The following is a 19409-nucleotide window of genomic DNA, read 5'->3' as shown; positions in this document are numbered from 1 at the left end:
TATATCTTAGTACACTTTTGAGAAGTGCTTTGAAATAACTAAGAGTGTTTTTAGTGAAAATGCTCTTAAAAACAATCCTTAGTAAAAATCCAAGTAGATCATAGAAAAACAGTTTTAATGCTTCCTGCAAAAGGCACATATATGATGTTTCTTCTATAAAGCACTTCAGATGCTTTCGGAATCCAAAATAATCTAACAAAAAACATTTTCGGTCATTTTAAAAGTACTTTCCAAATGAGTTCTTATAGTGAAAATGGACATGGTCATAACACTTGATAGGTGGGGTTGGAAATGCAAAAGGGTAAGCCTGGGGTGAATTTTTGTGCATGGGTCGTGGGGATGAGTTAGTCCGCCGGGCGGGGACTCTAGAATTTCTCCACAACGGCAGTTCTTGGGAAAAAAAAAGGAAAATATAGTCTATAATGATGCAGAGAATAAATGCCAGATAAAATACATCTTTATTCATGCAATTCTAGTTGCTTTACACATCATGCAGCTGAAAATCCAAGACGCAATTCAACAGAGGTAAATGCACACCACTTTATGGAATTGCCTAGGCGCTAGGCTAGGCGGGAACTTTTAGAACACTACTAGATATGCATGCCATTGCCCGGGTAATGTTATTTACTATGTATCCATCAGGGAGCTTTCAATATCGATCACAAACCGGTACTTCACCTCTTTCTTCACTAGCCTCTCGAGCGCTTCAGTTGCATATTGAATTGGAATTATTTCAATCATTGGGTGAATTCCCTGAGCCGCACAGAAATCAATCATTTCTTGCGTGTCCTTTGTTCCGCCTGTTACACTGCCAGAAATGGATTTCATCCCTGCCAAAATATAAATGCATGGGGTTGATTATACTTGCAAGTTGTACCACTACTAAGAGAGCTGGATACATGAAATGAAACCATAATTTCAATCATTGGAGAAATGCTCAAGTACCCAGATTAAGGCTTGCAGGACTGAATTTAACTTCACTTGGGAATCCCACCAAGGCCAGAGTTCCGCCCGTCTTCAACAATGCCATATATGGATCAAATGGGTGATCACCAGATGCTGTATCAATTAGGAAGTCAAATGACTTCACCAGTGACTGCAGAGCAAACAATAACCGGTAAACATACTGTTCACGTGATTAGCTAAGAAAAGAAGTTTGCTTTATAAGAAAATCTTTGTATTTTTACCGCCATCTGCTTTTGGTCGGATGAAACGACAAATTTATCAGCACCAAGTTGGCTTAGAGCTTCCTCTTTCTTGGATATGCTTGTGCTAAAAACTGTTACATTTAAACCAAATGCCTTGCCAAACTTCACTGCCATGTGACCAAGACCACCAAGACCAATCACTCCTAGAGATTTACCAGGTTGGTTCATCTTATGGCGCTTCATAGGAGCATAAACAGTAATTCCAGCACAAAGCAAAGGTGCTGCTGAAGCCAAGGGATAGTTGTCAGGTATCTTGAAGCAGTATCTGTAAAGATGAATTGGCAGAGAAATGTTATGAAATTGTTGCAAAGAAAAGTTCGACTTCTCTAGTCATGAATTATATTACTACAAGAATTAATTGATGCAAAAGCGTTAAAATCATACGATTCATACCTTTCATGGACAACTATGTGACTGGAGTATCCTCCTTTTGTAATTGTACCATCCGCATCAACAGCATTGAAAGTGTAAACTGAACCCTTTACGCAGTCGACTTCAAGTCCCTCATTACAATACTCACAATCACGGCATGAGTTGACATAAGTTCCCACTCCAACATGGTCGCCAACTTTGAAGCGATGACAATTTGAACCAACCTCTTTTACAACACCGGCAATCTCATGTCTGGTTGCAAATAATCACAAACAGAACAGACAGATTTAGAAGGAGAACACGAGGGTTACATTATTCATCATCATACTGTCAGAACACATACCCAGGAACCAAAGGATACTTCGAATCTCCATGTTTATTTCTTGACCAAATCACATCAGCATAACAAACTCCGCAGTGAGTAATTCTTATGGAAACATCGTCAGCCCCAAGAGCCCTGAAGTAAGCATCCCACCCAAATAATAAGTAGAATGACTAGAATACAATGTCAAGGAACTTAATCAACTTAGAACGCCATGGAAGTTACAAAAGTTCATGATTGTAATTTTGCAACTAACAGTCTAAAAGTCTTCATCAATAAATCATGCTCAACCGCATTATTTTCACTCAGGAAGAGAACTTGGAATTTACCGAGTGATGCAACACGAAAAAGACATCATCTTCCAATTATATTTCATTGAGAAACCAATCAATGCAATATTGAGACAGTAAGGACGATTGAAAACATACCTGCGGTTGAATTTGTAATGGGATAGAACTCCAGATGGATCCCTTGCAGCATATCCAACGCAGTTCTCATTTGCGCCGTCGGAGCTCATCGTTTAACTATCAATCCACCATAAGCATATAGCAATCAAACACACATTTTTTTGTCATCATAAGATGATCTAGAAATTCGGAAAAGAGTCGAAAGCACTTGCAAGAAGATAAATGATTTTCAACCTCGCTGTTTATCCGCTTGCACTACCCCCTCTTGTTTCTAGCCATATGAACGAATAAATAAACAGCGAGTCCAGTGACAGAAACAAGCAGGGGAAGTGCAGGAGGAAAAAAATGGAGTGTGAAAATCATTTCCCCAACTGAGCAGAGCTCATTCGCATTCAAAGGAAACGCCTGGAAACAATAAAACATACTGCCCTTGTTTTTGGGGTCTAGAATTTCGAAAACCCATTAGATTTCAGATTTAAATACTGCCCTTGTTTCAGAACTCAGATTCAAATATGATTGAGAATCCAACCCACTTAATAATCTTTGTTTTTGTTCTCAGTCATATAGAATTATAAATCAGTTTTGTTCTTGCAAACATGAATACATATATGAATTGCAGATGAAATAAATCATAAAATTATCAAAGCAAGCGAAAATGGAGAAGAGTGAAGGGAAGGTGCGTTTACCAGAAAAAGATACCAGCAAACAAGAGAGAGATCACTTTTGTTTTTGCTCTCCGGAGAGTTCCTTGTCTTGTATTTATAGTGAAAAATCAACCACCTCCAACGAAGATCTCGTAATCTTCCAATCATATCCGTTCATCGTATATCGTACGATCAATTTGTTAATTTTATCAAATACCGTTTATATTTAATTTTAAATAAAAAATATTATAATAATTCTTGACCGCACGATATACCACCTCGAATGAGGATCCTCATCGTATCCTCTTCATGAGGATCCTCTCCGGATCCTCTTTGTGAGAATCCCGAAATCTTTCAATCACATTCGTTCATCGTATATCGTACGATCAGTTTTGTCTGTTACTGTATATATTTAATTTTAAATAAAAAAATTATAATAATTTTTAACCGCACAATATACAATGAACCGATGTGATTAGAAAATCATCGAGATCTACATACACAAAGAGAATCCAAAAAGATCATTTTCATCCACCTCGGCGTCTAGCGTTCATTGTCAACTCAACTCTAATCTTTATCCATACAAAAAGGGAAACTTTTATTAATACCCAAATTATTCTTTTTTATGCCAGAAAATTAAGAACATAAATCTTGTAGCCCAAACAAGATTTACAAATAAGAACGAGTACTTTTGTACTTCATGTTTCATTTTTTTTCTTGTTAAGAGTTTCATGAAACTATTAGTTGTATTTCAGACTTTTATTAATAAAATAGTCATGTTATTCTTACCATGTTTTTATACCACATTTATATATCACCTTATATGACATCTGATGATGTAGACAAACACATTATTTAAATTAATCACAATTTAATTTAAATTAAAATAATTTAATAAACCAATAATTAAAAAAGAAAATGGAATTAAATGGTGATTGTGGTATACGAGGAGTCTTCTGTTTCTTCTCCGGTTTCTTCTTCCAATTCTTTCATTCCATTTTTTTTCCTGCTGCCTCGCCATTGATGGAAGTAAACGAAGTAATGGAGCTATACGATTCTTTTTGGTTCGAGCTCCTGATCCTTAAGAAACAACCGGTTTCATCGAACCCATCAAATTTCGAAGAACACCCAATCATGACATGGACGACAACCCAGAAAACCCATCAAAGCCAGAGTTTTAACGGATTCCAACCAGGCACACCAAGTCCATGGGTGACAAGTTGAGTTCCAATACGGGTGGGCACTAGCCCCTTGGGTATCCCAAAATTTGAGCAAAACCCGCCCTCCTGAGTCCCCCGTAGTATGCATAGCGCCTCAGTACTTTGATTGCTTCGGGCGCGGGAACCCCGATCAGCAGAAGCTCAAGAACGCCCTTAGCCCTGGCGAATATTTTCAGGTCCTCGCAGTTGTCGAGACATTCATGCAACTCTCGATCGGACTGAAAGTGCATGTAATTCTGTACAATTTGACCATCGGCCAAGCCATGTGCAAACGCCTCCGTGGATGCGCATGCGGTAGTGCTTATAGGGGCCAAAAGACTCACAGAGGCATTTCAGTCTTCTCCTAGCCACAGTCAAGGAAACTCACCAACATGGAGCCTCGAATCTGGGATCTCCCTGTATTTTGAGAGTCGAAATTCGCACCCTTACTACTGGGTGACTTGATGTGGTTGATTAATCTTATCATTGAATGAACCAAATTAAAAAAAAAAACATAATGATATGAAACCAAACTAGTCTAATATTTTTAATTTTTTGAACTTTTATCTTAGGACGCCCCGATCTTCAAATCCTAAATCCGCCAGGCACTCAGGTGCGGTGGCCCTGGTGATGAAGACTCAGAAACGCCGCCGTGCCGAGATGGAGATGCCTTATGCATGTGTGATGACTCATGACTAAGGATGGGTAACCGCGGTTACTCGCCCATTTAAATTAAACGGTTACGGTTATGGGTAACCGTTTAAATAAATAAACGGTTATGGGTATAACCGTTTACCCGTGAAATTTAAATGAGCGGTTATGGGTATTAACTGCGGTTATAAACGGTTAACCTTTTACCCATTTATTTTATATATATATAAAACTAACACAAACCATGTTCTCGATCTAATAATACTTAGCATCCAATAAATTAGCAAGGAATTCATCGGTCCTTCTCTCAATAACACTGCTACAGGAATAATGATTCTCATCATCAAGAAATTGGCCAAATTAATTTAAATTCCTTGTGGGTAACCGTGAAATTGACAGAAATGCTTTGACATAAATGTCTTCTAAACAATTTTTGTAACCCAATAATACTTAGCAAATATTATTTTTACCTTAATTGGTAACAGTTAAAAATATCGTCAGTAAACTATTATTTCAATTATTAGAATGGTATAAAGACTTAAAAAATTAAAATATGGAAATGTATGATGAATGTATATATAACGGTGTTTAATTGTAAAAAAAAATTAACATTATTACAATTTGTTTTTTAATTTTTAAGTTGTTAAAAAACATGTAGACGGGTGAAAAAGGGGTAATGATAAAAAAAATAAAAATAAAAAATAAACGGGTTAAAAAAGATAAATGAGTAAACGGGTATTAAACGGTTACGGTTAAATGGGTATGCGGTTATGGGTATGGTTAACCGTTTATAAACGGTTATGGGTATGAGTATAACCGTTTAGACAATTACCCAACGGGTAAATGGTTATGTGGGTATCAGCATAAACGGTTATGGGTAAATAACCGCGGTTACCCGCCCGTCATAACCATTGCCCATCCCTACTCACGACTGCGTTATAAATCGGAACTCGATTATATTAGGTATGAATTGGAAACTTGATTTCATCTGTACACACAATTATTCCACCAACACTCCTTAATTTTTTTTTCTTAATACAAGCGATATTGTAAAAATTCGTGTTCTTGACTTAACTCTAGTACAAAAATGGGCAGAAGATAATGGAAAAGTAGGATTATTAACAAAAAAGTGTTATTCGTTTTTTCTCGATTGCAAATCACAGTTTAACCCATACAAAATAAAATAAAGGACCAGTAGATCATAGTCAGAGCGCCAGGAAGGCTTCAACAGCTATCATACCACATCCCCTAAATTCTATACAATTCCAAAATTAATCCGCATCCATGACAAAAAGAACAAAACCCTTGGCCAAAAGAAAAACACACAAACATTTCCCCCGACCACATATTTAACACATCGGATCGAACTCCATAACCCGTCAGCAGTCTTGGGCAGCAGCAGCATCGGTATCCCAGTCGTCTTCCTCTCCCAACTCGTACTTACTGAAGTGCTTTACCCTGAACTTCCACTCGCCTTTCAAGGCATCATAAGAAACAAATTCGGCTCCTTGATCCTCTGCCTTCTTCTTCAGCATCTGCTTGTATCTCTCAGTCTTTGGGCCTTCTGTGAACTGACGTCCTGTTTTCTTGTCAGTGCATGTAATGTTGAGAAGTGTAACCTCAGCAGGTTTGTTGAGGCCTTGCCCGACGGGAGGTTTCTTATTGTCATCCATGTACACTATCACCTCCCGATTGTTGAACTGCACCAGAGCCTCGAGATCAAGGCATCGCACATCTGTCTCCCCAAAGAACTTGATGCTACCATACCCAACTCGTCCAACCACAAAGTCCTTGACACGACAGCAGAACCCCGGGTCCAACCTTTCCTTAGCTGCCAATTCTTGGATTCGAGGCTCTGTATAATAGTCTGTACGCCGGAGCTTTGGCATTAGGGCCTCAATGTCAGCACCATGCTCATATGCAATAGCAGCCTCACCGGCTCTATGCCCACTTAGTGTCATATATGAGTCCCCTTTCTGAACAGAATGATCATCATGAATTCCATTAGGTTTCTGGTTGACTTTGACATGATTCGCCCGCTCTTTCACAATTCCATTTTCTTTTGGCGTTTCTGAAACAACGTTAAGCAAGTCTGTCAACACCACAGATACTATCAACCAAATACATTCTCGCTTAATATCTTTGTTACTTTTTAACAGCTCTGAACTTTAAAATGCAACCACAAAAATACAGTAACAAGAAACCACAAGCCAAGTGAAAACAAAAATCATAAAAGCATATACTCACTATCTTTATCCTCAGAGCCTGCTTCTCCTAGAATTTTTCCTGAAACAATATTTTGTTCAGAAGAGTAAGCAATGTGCAGCAAGCCAAAATATGCTCAGTCACAAAAATAAATTTGAAAATTAACTCATAATAATCTAGTGTGTGGGGTATCAATACCCATGAACAATAAAAAAATTCTCAATTAGGCCAGAAGGCCCGGAACCCGTCAACAAAAATACACTAATGGATGTGAAAAAATAAAAAATTCCCTTACAAATGGCTAGTAAAAGCATTTGCATAGGCATTACATATGCCCATTCCAAAGGTGAACTATTTCTCAAGCCAAACATGAAGAGGCTGTACAAGTGAAAGGGCAAAAGGAAAGCAAATGATAATGGCACAACAGAACTTACCATTCTCATGCACTGGAGTCGAAGTATCCTTTAATGGGGATGCTTTCTCAGCACCAACCCTTTGAGGCCACTGTTCTTTTGGACGAATGACGAGTGCTCTTGGGTTTTCTCTGGGAAGGAAAAGAGCATCCGCCTTGGGTGTGTTATCTGTTTCTTCATCGTCAACAAAGAATGGGAACTGCAAAACAATAAAGGCAAATAGGTGTAAGCACAAAATTCAAATGTAGCCTGAACAGAAAACCAAATACGGATTAACTGTTTACATGAAGCATCACCCTCACCCTTGGATCATCATTCTTAGGATTATATTTTCTCGCAGGTAACCTGACCCGCCTTTGTGACAGGTGTCGAGAGGTCAACAAATATGATACCTTAACAGGCGCAGGTTTGTCTACGACCTGGGGAAGAAAAAAAGTCAAATGTCACCATCCTAAACCCTTCACACGAGGATTAAAGAAGAAAGTTATCAACTTAAAATCGCAACCACATAGAAGTGATTGTCGACAGAAATTAACACCTTAAAGTCAAATTCAATTTCAAATTAAACACAAACAAAACCACATAAGAAATTCATATTACAGGCATGCTTGAAATTCCATATTGAATTGACGGTGCAGTTCCACCACGACCAATTGACATCTGTGGCATTGCAGGGAGCGTTCCAAATGGATTTGTAGCAGGTACTGGTTGTACAGCTACAGAGCTTTGAGTGGCAGGCCTATGAAAGACAGTACAGATCAATATTTTCCGGTTGAATTCTTAATTGTAAAATTCAAAAAGAGAAGGAAAAAAAAAAACTCTAAATGTTGTAATCCATGGACATAGAGAACGAAAAGAAAACCTCCAAGTAGCTAAAAAAAAACCCTACATTGTAAGGCCAAAGAGCAGGTACATATTGGGAGAAGAACATTGTCTTAGAAAAAAGTTAATATTTGGAACATGTATCAACCTAATTAATACTCTAAAGTAAAATTTTCTTATTATTAAATGAGCAATAAAATCACACAAAAAGAACCTATTCCCTTTTTAGATTTGTTTCAAATGAGATATCCAAATCCAATATCCAAATCCAACGATAGTTGTTTCATCCAAAAATTTTCCACAATTTTTTTATCCATGTAAGTGAAACCAGAGGGGTATATACCACTTTAGATTCTAAAAATGTGAATTTAAATACAATATCAGTAAATACACCGTGTACACATGCACACAGATAGAAGAGATTTGAGTCATATGACATACAACTGTCCAAAGTTATTCTGACCAAGAATTCCTGTTGAACTTCCCAAACCACCTGTGTTGCCTACAAAAGCAAACACCAATTGATGAAATCAGAACCATCAACTGACAAATAAAACCTCAATGGCTATATGGAATGAGAAAACATAAAGATGCTCAAAACATATGTTACCTGATTGGGTTTGATTAAAACTGTTGAAGTTAAAACCACTATTCTGAGTTGGCTGAGATGAGAAAGGCACAGAAAAAGTTGGCTGCACCGGAAAGAAAATAGGGAAAAAAAGTTAACCAATAACCAATTAAAATCTTTTACAATTAAAATTAAAAACAACCAATAAGAACTTACAGCTGGTTGACTAAAACCCATTTGACTGCTTGTAGCACCAGCAGCAGTGGAGATTGTTAAACCAAAGCCAGTAGAAGGGTTACTGAATGGCTGAGAAAATGTTGTATTCTGCCCAAATGGATTGGTAAAAGCACCACCTGTCTGGGCAGCTGGAGGTGTGGGATTGAACGGGTTTGAATTAAATGTGGAAGTAGCTGTCGCAGCCGGAGCAGGAAATGAATATGCAGAGCTTGACGAACTAAAGAGAGACGAAGATGAGGTTTGCGGGAAAACTGTAGAAGGTTGTGATGGTGTAAAAGGACTAGTTGAAGTAGAAATCCCAAAACCTGATGAACTGAATGGTGTAGACGATGTTGCAAAGCCTGTATTAGTGAAGGATGGAGTTTTTGGAGCAAACAAATTAGATGAAGTTGTGGCATTAAAAGGACTTGAGGCTTGAAATGCCTGTGCAGGATTCAAAGGGTTTGGCTGTGAGGTGGTAATGCCAAAGCCACTCGAACCAGCAGGAGCTGGACCACCTGGAAGTCAAAAATATAACATTGTGAACTTAGCAAATGCTATTATTGCTGACAAATGTGTCAAAATTTCTAAGATACTGAATTGTTAACTAGAAACCATACCTTTATCCCCCAATTGATAATCCTCCCAGCGGAGTTCTTCATGACTTTTTTCTTTATATGCAGGCATTGCTGATATTGACTCCAATTTCCCAGCAGCACTAGCCCCAGTGCCACCATCGGGTTCAGGAGTTGCAGCATATGCAGCCACTCTACTGCCCCCGCGTTGTTGGCCCCCAAAAGCTGACTGCCCAAAGGCACCAGTGTTCCCAAATGTTGTTGATTGAGCTCCTGCATCACAAATTATAAAAATATAATACAACTACAATGAAACTAAACAGAATGAGCAGCGGGTCCATTTTTTTTTTTCCAAATGTACCACCACTCATATGGATCTGGAGTACTCACCAAACGGAGAACTCTGTGCTCCAAAAGGCGATGAAGCGGCAAACTGGCTGCTACCAAATGCAGAACTTGATTGGCCAAAGGTAGGAGTTGATGGAAAGCTGAACGATGGAGTACTGGACGAACCAAAACCAGGAGCACTTGAAGCACCAAAAGCAGGATTGGTTGAAGTACCAAAGGTCGAGCTAGATGAACCAAAGGCCGGGGTGCTTGAAGCCCCAAAAGCTCCCCCAGATCCAAACAAGGGAGAACTCGACACCCCAAATGCAGCTCCTGTGCTTCCAAATGTAGGACTTGTTGTGGAACCAAAGGCCGGGCTACTTGTAGCTCCAAATGCTGGGGTGGTGGCAGCACCAAAAGCTGGCGTGCTGGTAGCACCAAAAGCGGGGGTGGTGGTAGCACCAAAAGCTGGGGTGGTGGTAGCACCAAAGGCTGGACTACTTGTAGCACCAAAGGCTGGACTACTCGTAGCACCAAAGGCTGGGGTGCTTGTAGCACCAAAAGCTGGGGTGCTTGTAGCACCAAAAGCTGGGGTGGTGGTAGCACCAAATGCTGGCTGACTGGATCCACCAAATGGCGTGGAGGAACCAAATACACTGCTCCCAAATGCTGGCTGTGATGGTTGAGTTGTACTTCCAAAAGGACTTGTTTGAGCAGGATTGGACCCAAATGCTCCAAACACAGGCTTCTGACCAAAACCAGATGAACCTGTTGAAAGAGGGTGTACACATGGAGGAGAGAAACAAAGGAAAAATCATCAGTGACAAGAAACCAAAATAGTGAAACAATTGAGCAGAGAGATGAATAACATGTAACCAAATAACACAGGAATTGTTTGGGTTGAACATCCCATTATAACTAGATCAATCTTGTTGATGAGCTTCTAAAGTGGAAATAATTCCGCAGATAAACTAAGAAGCAAAGTGACATGTACCCCTTGAAATACAAGATAAAACCAATCCCTCACACAAAAATTACAGCCAGAGTAGTTAAGGTATAGTAATCATCCCTGTTCCACTCTCAAAGTCTTAATTCCCCCTAATGATATTTGTCATTTCACAAGCCAACTGCACCAATAGATTTATACCAAGTAGAAAGTTTCAACAACAATATGGATATCTTGTACAGAATGCATAATCCACTAATATCATGTACTGAAAGCCTAATCCACTCATAAATGTCCAGAAAAAAACTCAATACAGACTTGAAGGGCATTGTAAATGATTCCCAATTATCATATATCATAATAGTTATATCAAAACATCAGTTGAAGAGTGGTGAGCAAACACAGGTCGTACCCAGTGCACAAGGCTCCCGCTTTAAGCAGGGTCTGGGAGAGGTGAATGTCGGCTAGCCTTACCCCCATTTATGGAGAGGCTGCTCCCAAGTCTCGAACCCGAGACCTACCGCTTATGGGCGAAGGCACTTGCCACCAAAAAAGTTCAAATTTAATCCATTGGCTTACCACCAAAAGGTGATGGTGAAGGACTAGAAGTTGCTCCAAAAGCAGGCGTTGTATTTCCAAAAGCCGGTGAGGACGCAGCACCAAAGGTTGTGGAGGAAGGAAAAGGTGAAGAAGCTTGAGCTGCGCCAAATACACCAGTTGAAGTTCCTCCAAACATGGTACTCCCTGTTTGCGCACCAAATGGGGTTGTACTACCAAAAGGCTTAGGGGCAAAAGGATTGTTATTTGTGCTGCTGGTCTGCCCAAATACCGATTGGGACCCAAACGGGCTGCTAGATGACTGTCCAAAGGCTGTTAACCAAATTCCACAAATTAGATTATTTTCACAACGAAAAAAATTACCAAGCCCGTATATTTATCAGACAATCAAACAGCATAAACAGAAGACCATATAACATTGCCCAAACTGCTAATAAATGGATGTCATATTCATTTTACAACGAAACAAATAGGAAGTGTATCAACATCTTCCCAAAACTCGACATATGATTGAGAGAAAACCCAGAAACCAATTACTTGTGTCGGAACGAATTAAAATATATTGAATGCAGTAAGAAGGATGCAACAAAATCTGACTCCAAGGATCAAGTAAAAGACAGAGACAAATAAAGCTTACGATTAGAAGAACCGAACATTTTCTCTTACTATTCGGCAATCAAAACCGAGCTATTTTCTCGATCTCGGGCTGTAAAGCATACAGAACACAAAGTTAACACAAATATACAGCACAAGACATATATTTAACAAAGCATCGAGGATTTAATAACACAAGAAATCCCTAAAACGCGAATCGAACTAAACGCAAACGACAGCGTTAACGCATTAAATCCGGCATTAAATGCAATCGTAAACCTAATCACCAGAAGAAAACCGAGGATTAGGGTTTTCAAAGTACCTGAAGGTGAGCGAAAGTAGGGATTTCGAAGGCGGAAGCGTCGGCCGTCGATCTGAACTCGACGGAGGTTGTGAGTTTCGAGATCGGAGGCGGCGGAAGGCGACGGAGAGAGGGCGAGGGAGGAGGGCTTGGAGTCGCGGAAGGGAAGAGGGCGAGTCGTTGCAACTTGCAACCTCCCGAAGTATCACAGTTGTCAGAAATGGGAGAAGGCGAAAGGTTTTTACACGAGTGGATGGGTGGGGAGGTGCGTGACGGGCGCGTCGCGTTAATAGTAATTTCGTGATCTTGGCGTGAAAAGTAAGCCGTAAAAAATAAAATATATAAGGAGAGAAGGAGGCATTTCGGACATGCCGTCCGATTTGCAGCGTCAAAAGTGGTCAAGTCGTGAATTACGGATAGGTAAAACTGAAACATATTTGCTTAATCTAGAACGGGTGAACTCCAAAGTTAGGAAAGAAAGTAGGTGCAATAACGTATCGTCTTCCCCGATATATTTACTTAATTGAAATGGTGAAATTGTGAATTAGATAATGAAGTTACTAAAGCTAATAAAAACAAATGAGTTGAGCGACAATACACATTGTTGTTAATAACATGTTTATTCATTTAGAATGGATGAAGTTGCGAGTCAAGAAAGAAAGTAATGTTGAATAAGAAAATGAATTAGAATGAATGTTTTGTATTCTTTAATCACATGTTAACTTATTTGAAATGAGCGAAGTCGTGAGTCAAGGAAGGGAAACAATAAATTAGAACATCTTTAGACTCTAATCGAAATCATTGAAGTCTCCTCCTGAATAGCTTCTAACATAGTCAAGTACAGCTACATTTCAGATTAAACACAACATAAAAATTTTCAGATCAGAGGGATGATCGAAATGTCCATATTGAAGATATGGTGCTCCTCCACCATAACTGGTCGACATCTGTGGCCCTGCAAAGTTTGGAGTAAACTGATGCATGACATCATTTGTTTTTCAGTCCAACTCTAAATGTTTATTAGAAAGTTCCAAATGTCAAAATATACAGTAGACAACTTGATATGTAAAATAAAGATACATCGACGAATCAAATAGGTTTGAGAAGGATTAAAGAGATGACAACTTTTGTCTTAGAAAGAAGGTCAACATTTTCCTATACCCCAAAAACCCTAATTCTGCAAGCCTCTTAGCCGTCAGCTCATGGTTCTAACTTGTGGTTGGCGGCTAGCCTGTCCACCCTTTTGAGAATCTTAGCTCTTCTCCCACTCTGCATCCTTCCTCTCCCACCATCTTCCCATGTGATAGCTTCCCTTTTTTTCCTTCCGACCCCTCGTTCCTCTGTTTCTTTACTTCTCCTTATCCTTCTAACTTCTCCCTCTCTTTTCCCTGTGTTATTTGGCTTCTGCATTCCCTTTTATTCGGGCTTTTAATTTCTGGTTTCCTTAACTTAACCTTCCTGAGCTTATCTCAGATCTTAGCTTTTATGTTCTTTTTTTACCTCCGATGTTTCTCCCCATCATCAATCCTCTATCGCCAACCTATGTTACTCTGCCCATCGTGTATCTATGTTCACGGCACACTTTGGTGTTGGGTAGTTGTTAAAGTACGCTTAGCACTATTTGGTGGGATTATGGGAGTGTTTTTTTTTTGCCGATGGCTTGCTCACCCCATTTTCCGTTCATGGAGTTTGTTCATGGGTTCTTGCTCTTGGTGGTAGTGATGGGTCGATGAAAGTGGCACATCTAGCGGGGTGGAGTTTGCATTTTTTCAAATCTAGAGTTTTTGTTGTTGTGGACTTGCTTGTTTTGGGCTTTTCGGTTGTAATTACTTTTAGGCTATGCTTATATTTGGATTGCCTTGGACTTTCTATTTCTTGTATTAGTTTCTTTATTAATGAAAGTTATCTGTTTGACCAAAAAGAAAAAAATGTCAACATTTGAAACCTTATCTTTTTCTTGTATTTTCTTTTTTCAAAAGAGGTGAGGTCTATGTCCCCCCCCCCCCCCCTCCATTTTTCTTGTATTTTCTTTCTCAACATTTGAAACCTTAACCAGACTGATAAGAAATCTAACAAAAGATTGTTTAGATTGTTTTGTTATAAATTATATTTATTATGTCGTTATTCACATTCTGGGTCAATATGGAATATGTAAATAGTTGAAACTTTTTCTATGTAAATCCTAAGTTTACAAATAGGCATTCTAATAAAAAGGAAACATACTTTATTTCTCTTCCCCAATCTCTCTGTCTCGTTTCTCTCTTTTATGTCTTTCTCTATATTTTAGTTCCAACAAGTTATCAGCATGATAACGCTCTTAATTTTAAATTTCAGAAAAAGAAAGAAAAAAAAAAGAGAATGGCATGAATACAACAAAATCGAACTCCATATTACACGAGAGCAAATGTTATACATGTTGAAGAATCATGAATCACTCTCTCAAAACTCTAGCAGTGTCTAAGTTCTTTTTTTCAGGGTTATTTTCGTTTCAGTCCCTAATCAACCTAATTGTTAGAATGAACCCTTATTTGTTTAAATAGTTTGATCGAGGTCTCAAACATCATTTAAGGGATTTAACTCTTGCATTTATACATTAAATATCCCACAAATTGTAAAATTTAAACAAATTCAAATAATATTTTTACAATATAACAATTACTTAAAAATCAATAATAGAGTAATATTGTTCTTCACATAGTTCTAGCAAAAAAATAATGTACCCGTGTAATTATTAATATATTTTAAGAAATAACTATTGATATATTTTAGAACATAAAATAAATACATATAATTAGCATGGATACATTCACAAAAATAATATGGGTACATATTAGAATTCAAAATTAAGGGTACATATTAAAACTAAAAAGAATATTAGTACAAATTTAAAAAAGGGTACAAATTATAAATAGAAATATATGGAAAAAAAAAATACTAAAAGACATATTTGGAAATAATTAATAAGTTTTTCATTTTTAGATTGACATATATTGACTTGTAAATAATTTAAAATTCTAATAATGACATGGAGAAAAGTTAAGAGACTTTGATAAAAAGAAAAAAGAAAAATAAGAGATGGTAATCTAGTTTATCCTTTTTTTTTAAATAAGGTAGGGGCTATGGATATATATATATATATATATATATATATATATATATATATATGTTTTTATGATTTGATATGTTTTTATAATAATATTATTATACGTATGGATTTTTCTAATGAATTGATTGTGTTGTTATACATATGTAATACTCCCTATTTAAAAAAAAAGTATATACCAAAGTTCTAAAAAACACTAGATGTTAGTCGGGCGGCAGGTTAGTGCCTAGCGCCTAGGCAGCTAGGCAGGGTCTGGACGGGCACCTAGGCGGATTTAGGTAAATTTCTTATATATTTTATGAATTAATTAAATTTACTATATCAAATGTAAATAATTATTGACTAATATGCTATTTCTTATGGAAGAACATACATATGTAAATATTTTATGTACATATATGATATGCTTGCCTAGGAAAAAAACAAAATATTATCTAAATAATTTATAATTTATATAAGATTTACACACACACCACACACAATAAATATCCCAAACTTTTAAAAATATAAAAAGCCCACATAGTGGGTGGTTTTCATTATTAAAATCATCAAACCGTCCACCTCACCACTGCTCTTTCACATCACCCGTCCACCTTGGGTAGTTTTCATAATTAAAACCATCACAGTCCATGATTTTCATTATTAAAACCATCTGGCTTTGACCTTGGATTTGAGAGTCTGAGACCATCACATACTGAAATGTTTAAGTCCCTCTCTTCATTCTTCGCACTCTCTCTTCTCTCATCTTCACAGACGAGTTGCACTTCGCCGACAACATTTTTTCTTCCCTCATCTTCACAGAGACGAGCTGTAAAAATTCATCGGCAGTCTCTCTCTCTCTTCCCTCTTCACATAGACGAGCTACAGAAATTTTTCGGGGCTCTGCTGCTACGTATAAGATCGGAAGTTGTAGATCTTTTGCGAAAATTACAGCAAGTTTGGGATTTGCAGCGAGATTCAAACCGCCTAGACTGCTGCCTAGCACCACTTAGCCTGCCTCAGGTGCCTAGGCGGCCGCCTACGTCCTCCCCGCCTAACTGAACGTTTTGGTCTAAATCAGGTCAGAGCTCCGCCGCCCAGCGCCTAGGCGCTGCTTAGATCGATTTTTAGAACACTGGTATATACAAATATGTGTGTGGGTAATTATTTTTAGGGTTAATCTCAGTTCATTATTATGAAGTTTTTTGGTTTTCAACATTTGGTACATGAAGTTTTTTTCATCCCAGTTTGGTACCTAAAGTCATAATTTTAGGACACTTTCATACATTCCTTAAGTTTTATATCAAAACCTCTGCTAACTGATGACGTGGCGTTCACGTGGATAATGACTAGGCACCACATGAGAGATGGAAGGCTTTGAAAAATTGGGAGTTGGGGGTGAGAGGGTTAGAAGAATTCTCGGCGGCACCGACACGGGCATTTGGTGGCTCCCCTGTTTCGGTGCTTCATTTATTCTCTCTCCTTGATGGCTTGTGAACCAGAGCTGCTCTGAATCAGATTTAGGATTTGTGTTGCTCAGATTTTGGGGATTCGGATTTTTGTAAAGGGTGGAGGTGAAGAGGGTGGGGGAGAGAGAATGGAGGGGAGGTGAAGAGGGTGGAGGTGGGTCAGTTATATTGGGTGGGTGCAGAGGAGAGAAGGGAGGGAGCAGGGGTAAGGTGAGGTAGGAGAGGTAGGTGTGTAGGTTACAGAGGAGAGAAATGAGGGTAGGAGAAGGGTTGGTTCCAAAAAAAAAAAATTAATTTTTTAGTATTTTAATTTTTTTTAATGTAATATTCACGTAAGCCCATACTAACACCTGGTGCCCAGTCATTCCCCACGTGGGCGTCACGTCATTTGTTAATGGAGGTTCTGACGAAAAACTTAACAGATGTATAAAAGTTTCCCATAATTATGACTTTAGGTACCAGATTGGGACGAAAAAAGTTCATGTACCAAATGTTGAAAATCAAGAAATTTCAAGGTAGTAAACAGAGATTAACCCTTATTTTTATTTCAAACATAATGATTTTATTGGATTTCTTTTATATACTATATGTACAAGAACTCATATTTTGACATGTAAGTTTGTAAGGACTCTTTCACTACAAAAATATATTTTTGTCTAGCTAGTACTTTTATACTTAACATCTAATTATAAATTGTAACACAATATGCATTAAGTTGGTAGCTTCACGTAGATTAGATTGTTTTGTTTGGCTTTTCATTGATTGGAGCTTTTATTTCACTACCATTTGGCTTGCCTATTTCTTTCTAGACTTACCAATGTGTTTTGATCCAACAAGCTTACCTTCAGATAAACATTTATGTGGCCTTTGATGTTTGCATCCATCTTGTATGATCAATGGCGGAGGCAGAAATTATTCGGTTGGTGGGTTAAGCTAAAATTATTACTACGAAATCAAATGCTTAATTTTTTTTTTTTTTTTTTTGTTGCCTACATAAAGCTATATAATAATAAACCTGAAAGTAATAATTTGAAGTAAGAAATTTATAGTTTGTTTTCTAGGCTTCTAGCCTTCAAATTTTCAAATGAATAAAATGAGGAACCACGAGTGGTATACTAGTTTTAATTTATTACTATTAAATTATAGTATTGATTAAAGTGATGAGTGTTTATTTAGCATCTATTAACTCTCTTTTTTCTCTAAGATTCAGACCTTTCATTTTCTAGGTAAGATACGCCAAATAAAAATTATAAAATAGCCCAACTAATTAGTATTCTTAAGCTTAAAAACTAAAACTCTCCCTTTTATAGCCCACCGAGGCCTTGTACTTGGCTCCGCCGGTGTGCATGATATTCATTTGTTCATGATTAACTTGACACTTGTTGCCTAGCCATTGATATCATTATTAATTATTAGAACAACACATGTTTCTTTGCCACTTGAACACTTATCATTGTTAATGATTAGGACAACACTTGTTGCTTTGTTATTGGAACACATTTAATGGCTAATGATTGGCACAACACTTGGTTTCTTTCTATTGGCACACTTGGGAGCTTTCTCCTCATACTAGATGAGAATGAAGATGTCAAAAAAGAAGGAGCAAGAACCAACGAAAGGGACATGAAGAAAAGAGAGAGGAAGAAGAAAACAAAAGAAGGAACAACTCCAACAAGAAAGCCATTCTCCCTTTCATATTACCTTCTTATCTTTCTTTTACATGTTGTTAGGGCTTTAAGCTATCTTTCATTGTATTTGTAAATCCCTCATATATAGTGAAATACAATGAAAGCAAACCCAAGTGGATGTAGTCGATTTGACGAACCACTTAAATACTGTGTGTTTATGTGAATGAGTGTGTTATCAAGTTCCTATAAAACACCATTATCCAACTTCATGAAGCACCATCAAATTTTCGTCTACATTTCTCTAAGAACCTGCAAAAGAAATCAAAGGCAAATCCTAGACCTTACCAACAAATCTCTCCACCAAACTCACCATCATTTTCACCTATCAAAAGAAAGATATCCAAAAACTAGAAATTCGTCCCGCCTATTTAATTGACCAAAACACCATCGTCCGAAGCTTATATTAAAGTACTTCCTTCATGAAAGTTCTTCACATGTCTCTCTATCATGACACATCCAAATTTCAGAAAATTCCAATGGTGAGATCGACCCATATGTTTGAAATACCAACCTAGTCACCAATTCCACATAAAATTGGACAGCCATGTTATGAGTACCATAACCCCATTTTTTGTAGCTCCGATTGAAACACTTCCCTCACAAAAGTTTTTCCTTGTCATCCTTTCTATAACGTATCTAAAATTCACGACAATCCAATCTATCTACTGACTTGTAGGTTAGTTTGAGCGGTTGATGTACATTTGAGCTAGCCCTCTTGGCTAACCTCTTTGCATAACCAACATTTCCAATTTCTGTTGCCCAGTTTCATGGAAGTTTTTTAGAAATTCGACTGCTATTGCATATGTAGAATTTCAGCTACTTTAAAGAAGAGAAAAAGACAC

At 37.8% G+C, this 19409-nt stretch overlaps 2 protein-coding genes across 2 annotated transcripts; both read right to left on the bottom strand.

The window, feature by feature from the left end:
* Positions 1-439: 439 nt before the first annotated feature.
* LOC103431078 (probable cinnamyl alcohol dehydrogenase 1) lies at positions 440-3095 on the bottom strand. The gene is made up of 7 exons (XM_008369230.4): positions 2996-3095; positions 2331-2426; positions 1924-2037; positions 1602-1832; positions 1188-1473; positions 946-1096; positions 440-830 (listed from the first exon to the last, which is right to left on the bottom strand). Exons 2-7 carry the CDS (start codon positions 2417-2419, stop codon positions 628-630), a joined length of 1074 nt encoding a protein of 357 aa, XP_008367452.1. The 5' UTR covers positions 2420-2426; positions 2996-3095; the 3' UTR covers positions 440-627.
* Positions 3096-5918: 2823 nt separating this feature from the next.
* On the bottom strand, positions 5919-12718 carry LOC103431077 (nuclear pore complex protein NUP98A-like). The gene is made up of 13 exons (XM_008369229.4): positions 12350-12718; positions 12071-12139; positions 11455-11745; positions 9993-10697; positions 9648-9875; positions 9028-9545; positions 8854-8935; positions 8685-8745; positions 8022-8160; positions 7724-7840; positions 7443-7620; positions 7051-7089; positions 5919-6874 (listed from the first exon to the last, which is right to left on the bottom strand). The coding sequence occupies exons 2-13, from the start codon at positions 12087-12089 to the stop codon at positions 6183-6185; spliced, it is 3069 nt and encodes a 1022-aa protein (XP_008367451.1). The 5' UTR covers positions 12090-12139; positions 12350-12718; the 3' UTR covers positions 5919-6182.
* Positions 12719-19409: the final 6691 nt, after the last annotated feature.

This window comes from Malus domestica, chromosome 14 (genome assembly GCF_042453785.1).
Source record: "Malus domestica chromosome 14, GDT2T_hap1".
Lineage (NCBI taxonomy): Eukaryota > Viridiplantae > Streptophyta > Magnoliopsida > Rosales > Rosaceae > Malus > Malus domestica.
This window is presented reverse-complemented; position numbering and strand designations above follow the sequence as displayed.

What these genes read in the sequence shown, in the direction of transcription:
- LOC103431078 (XM_008369230.4), bottom strand. Translation starts at nt 2,419, where the DNA reads ATGAGCTCCGACGGCGCAAATGAGAACTGCGTTGGATATGCTGCAAGG. An exon ending in CACATAGTTGTCCATGAAAG is followed by an intron (nt 1,474 to 1,601) that starts GTATGAATCGTA and finishes TCATCTTTACAG; the next exon opens with ATACTGCTTCAAGATACCTG. An exon ending in TCCTGCAAGCCTTAATCTGG is followed by an intron (nt 831 to 945) that starts GTACTTGAGCAT and finishes ATATTTTGGCAG; the next exon opens with GGATGAAATCCATTTCTGGC.
- LOC103431077 (XM_008369229.4), bottom strand. An exon ending in TTTTAATCAAACCCAATCAG is followed by an intron (nt 8,746 to 8,853) that starts GTAACATATGTT and finishes TTGCTTTTGTAG; the next exon opens with GCAACACAGGTGGTTTGGGA. An exon ending in CAGAATAACTTTGGACAGTT is followed by an intron (nt 8,161 to 8,684) that starts GTATGTCATATG and finishes TGTCTTTCATAG; the next exon opens with GCCTGCCACTCAAAGCTCTG.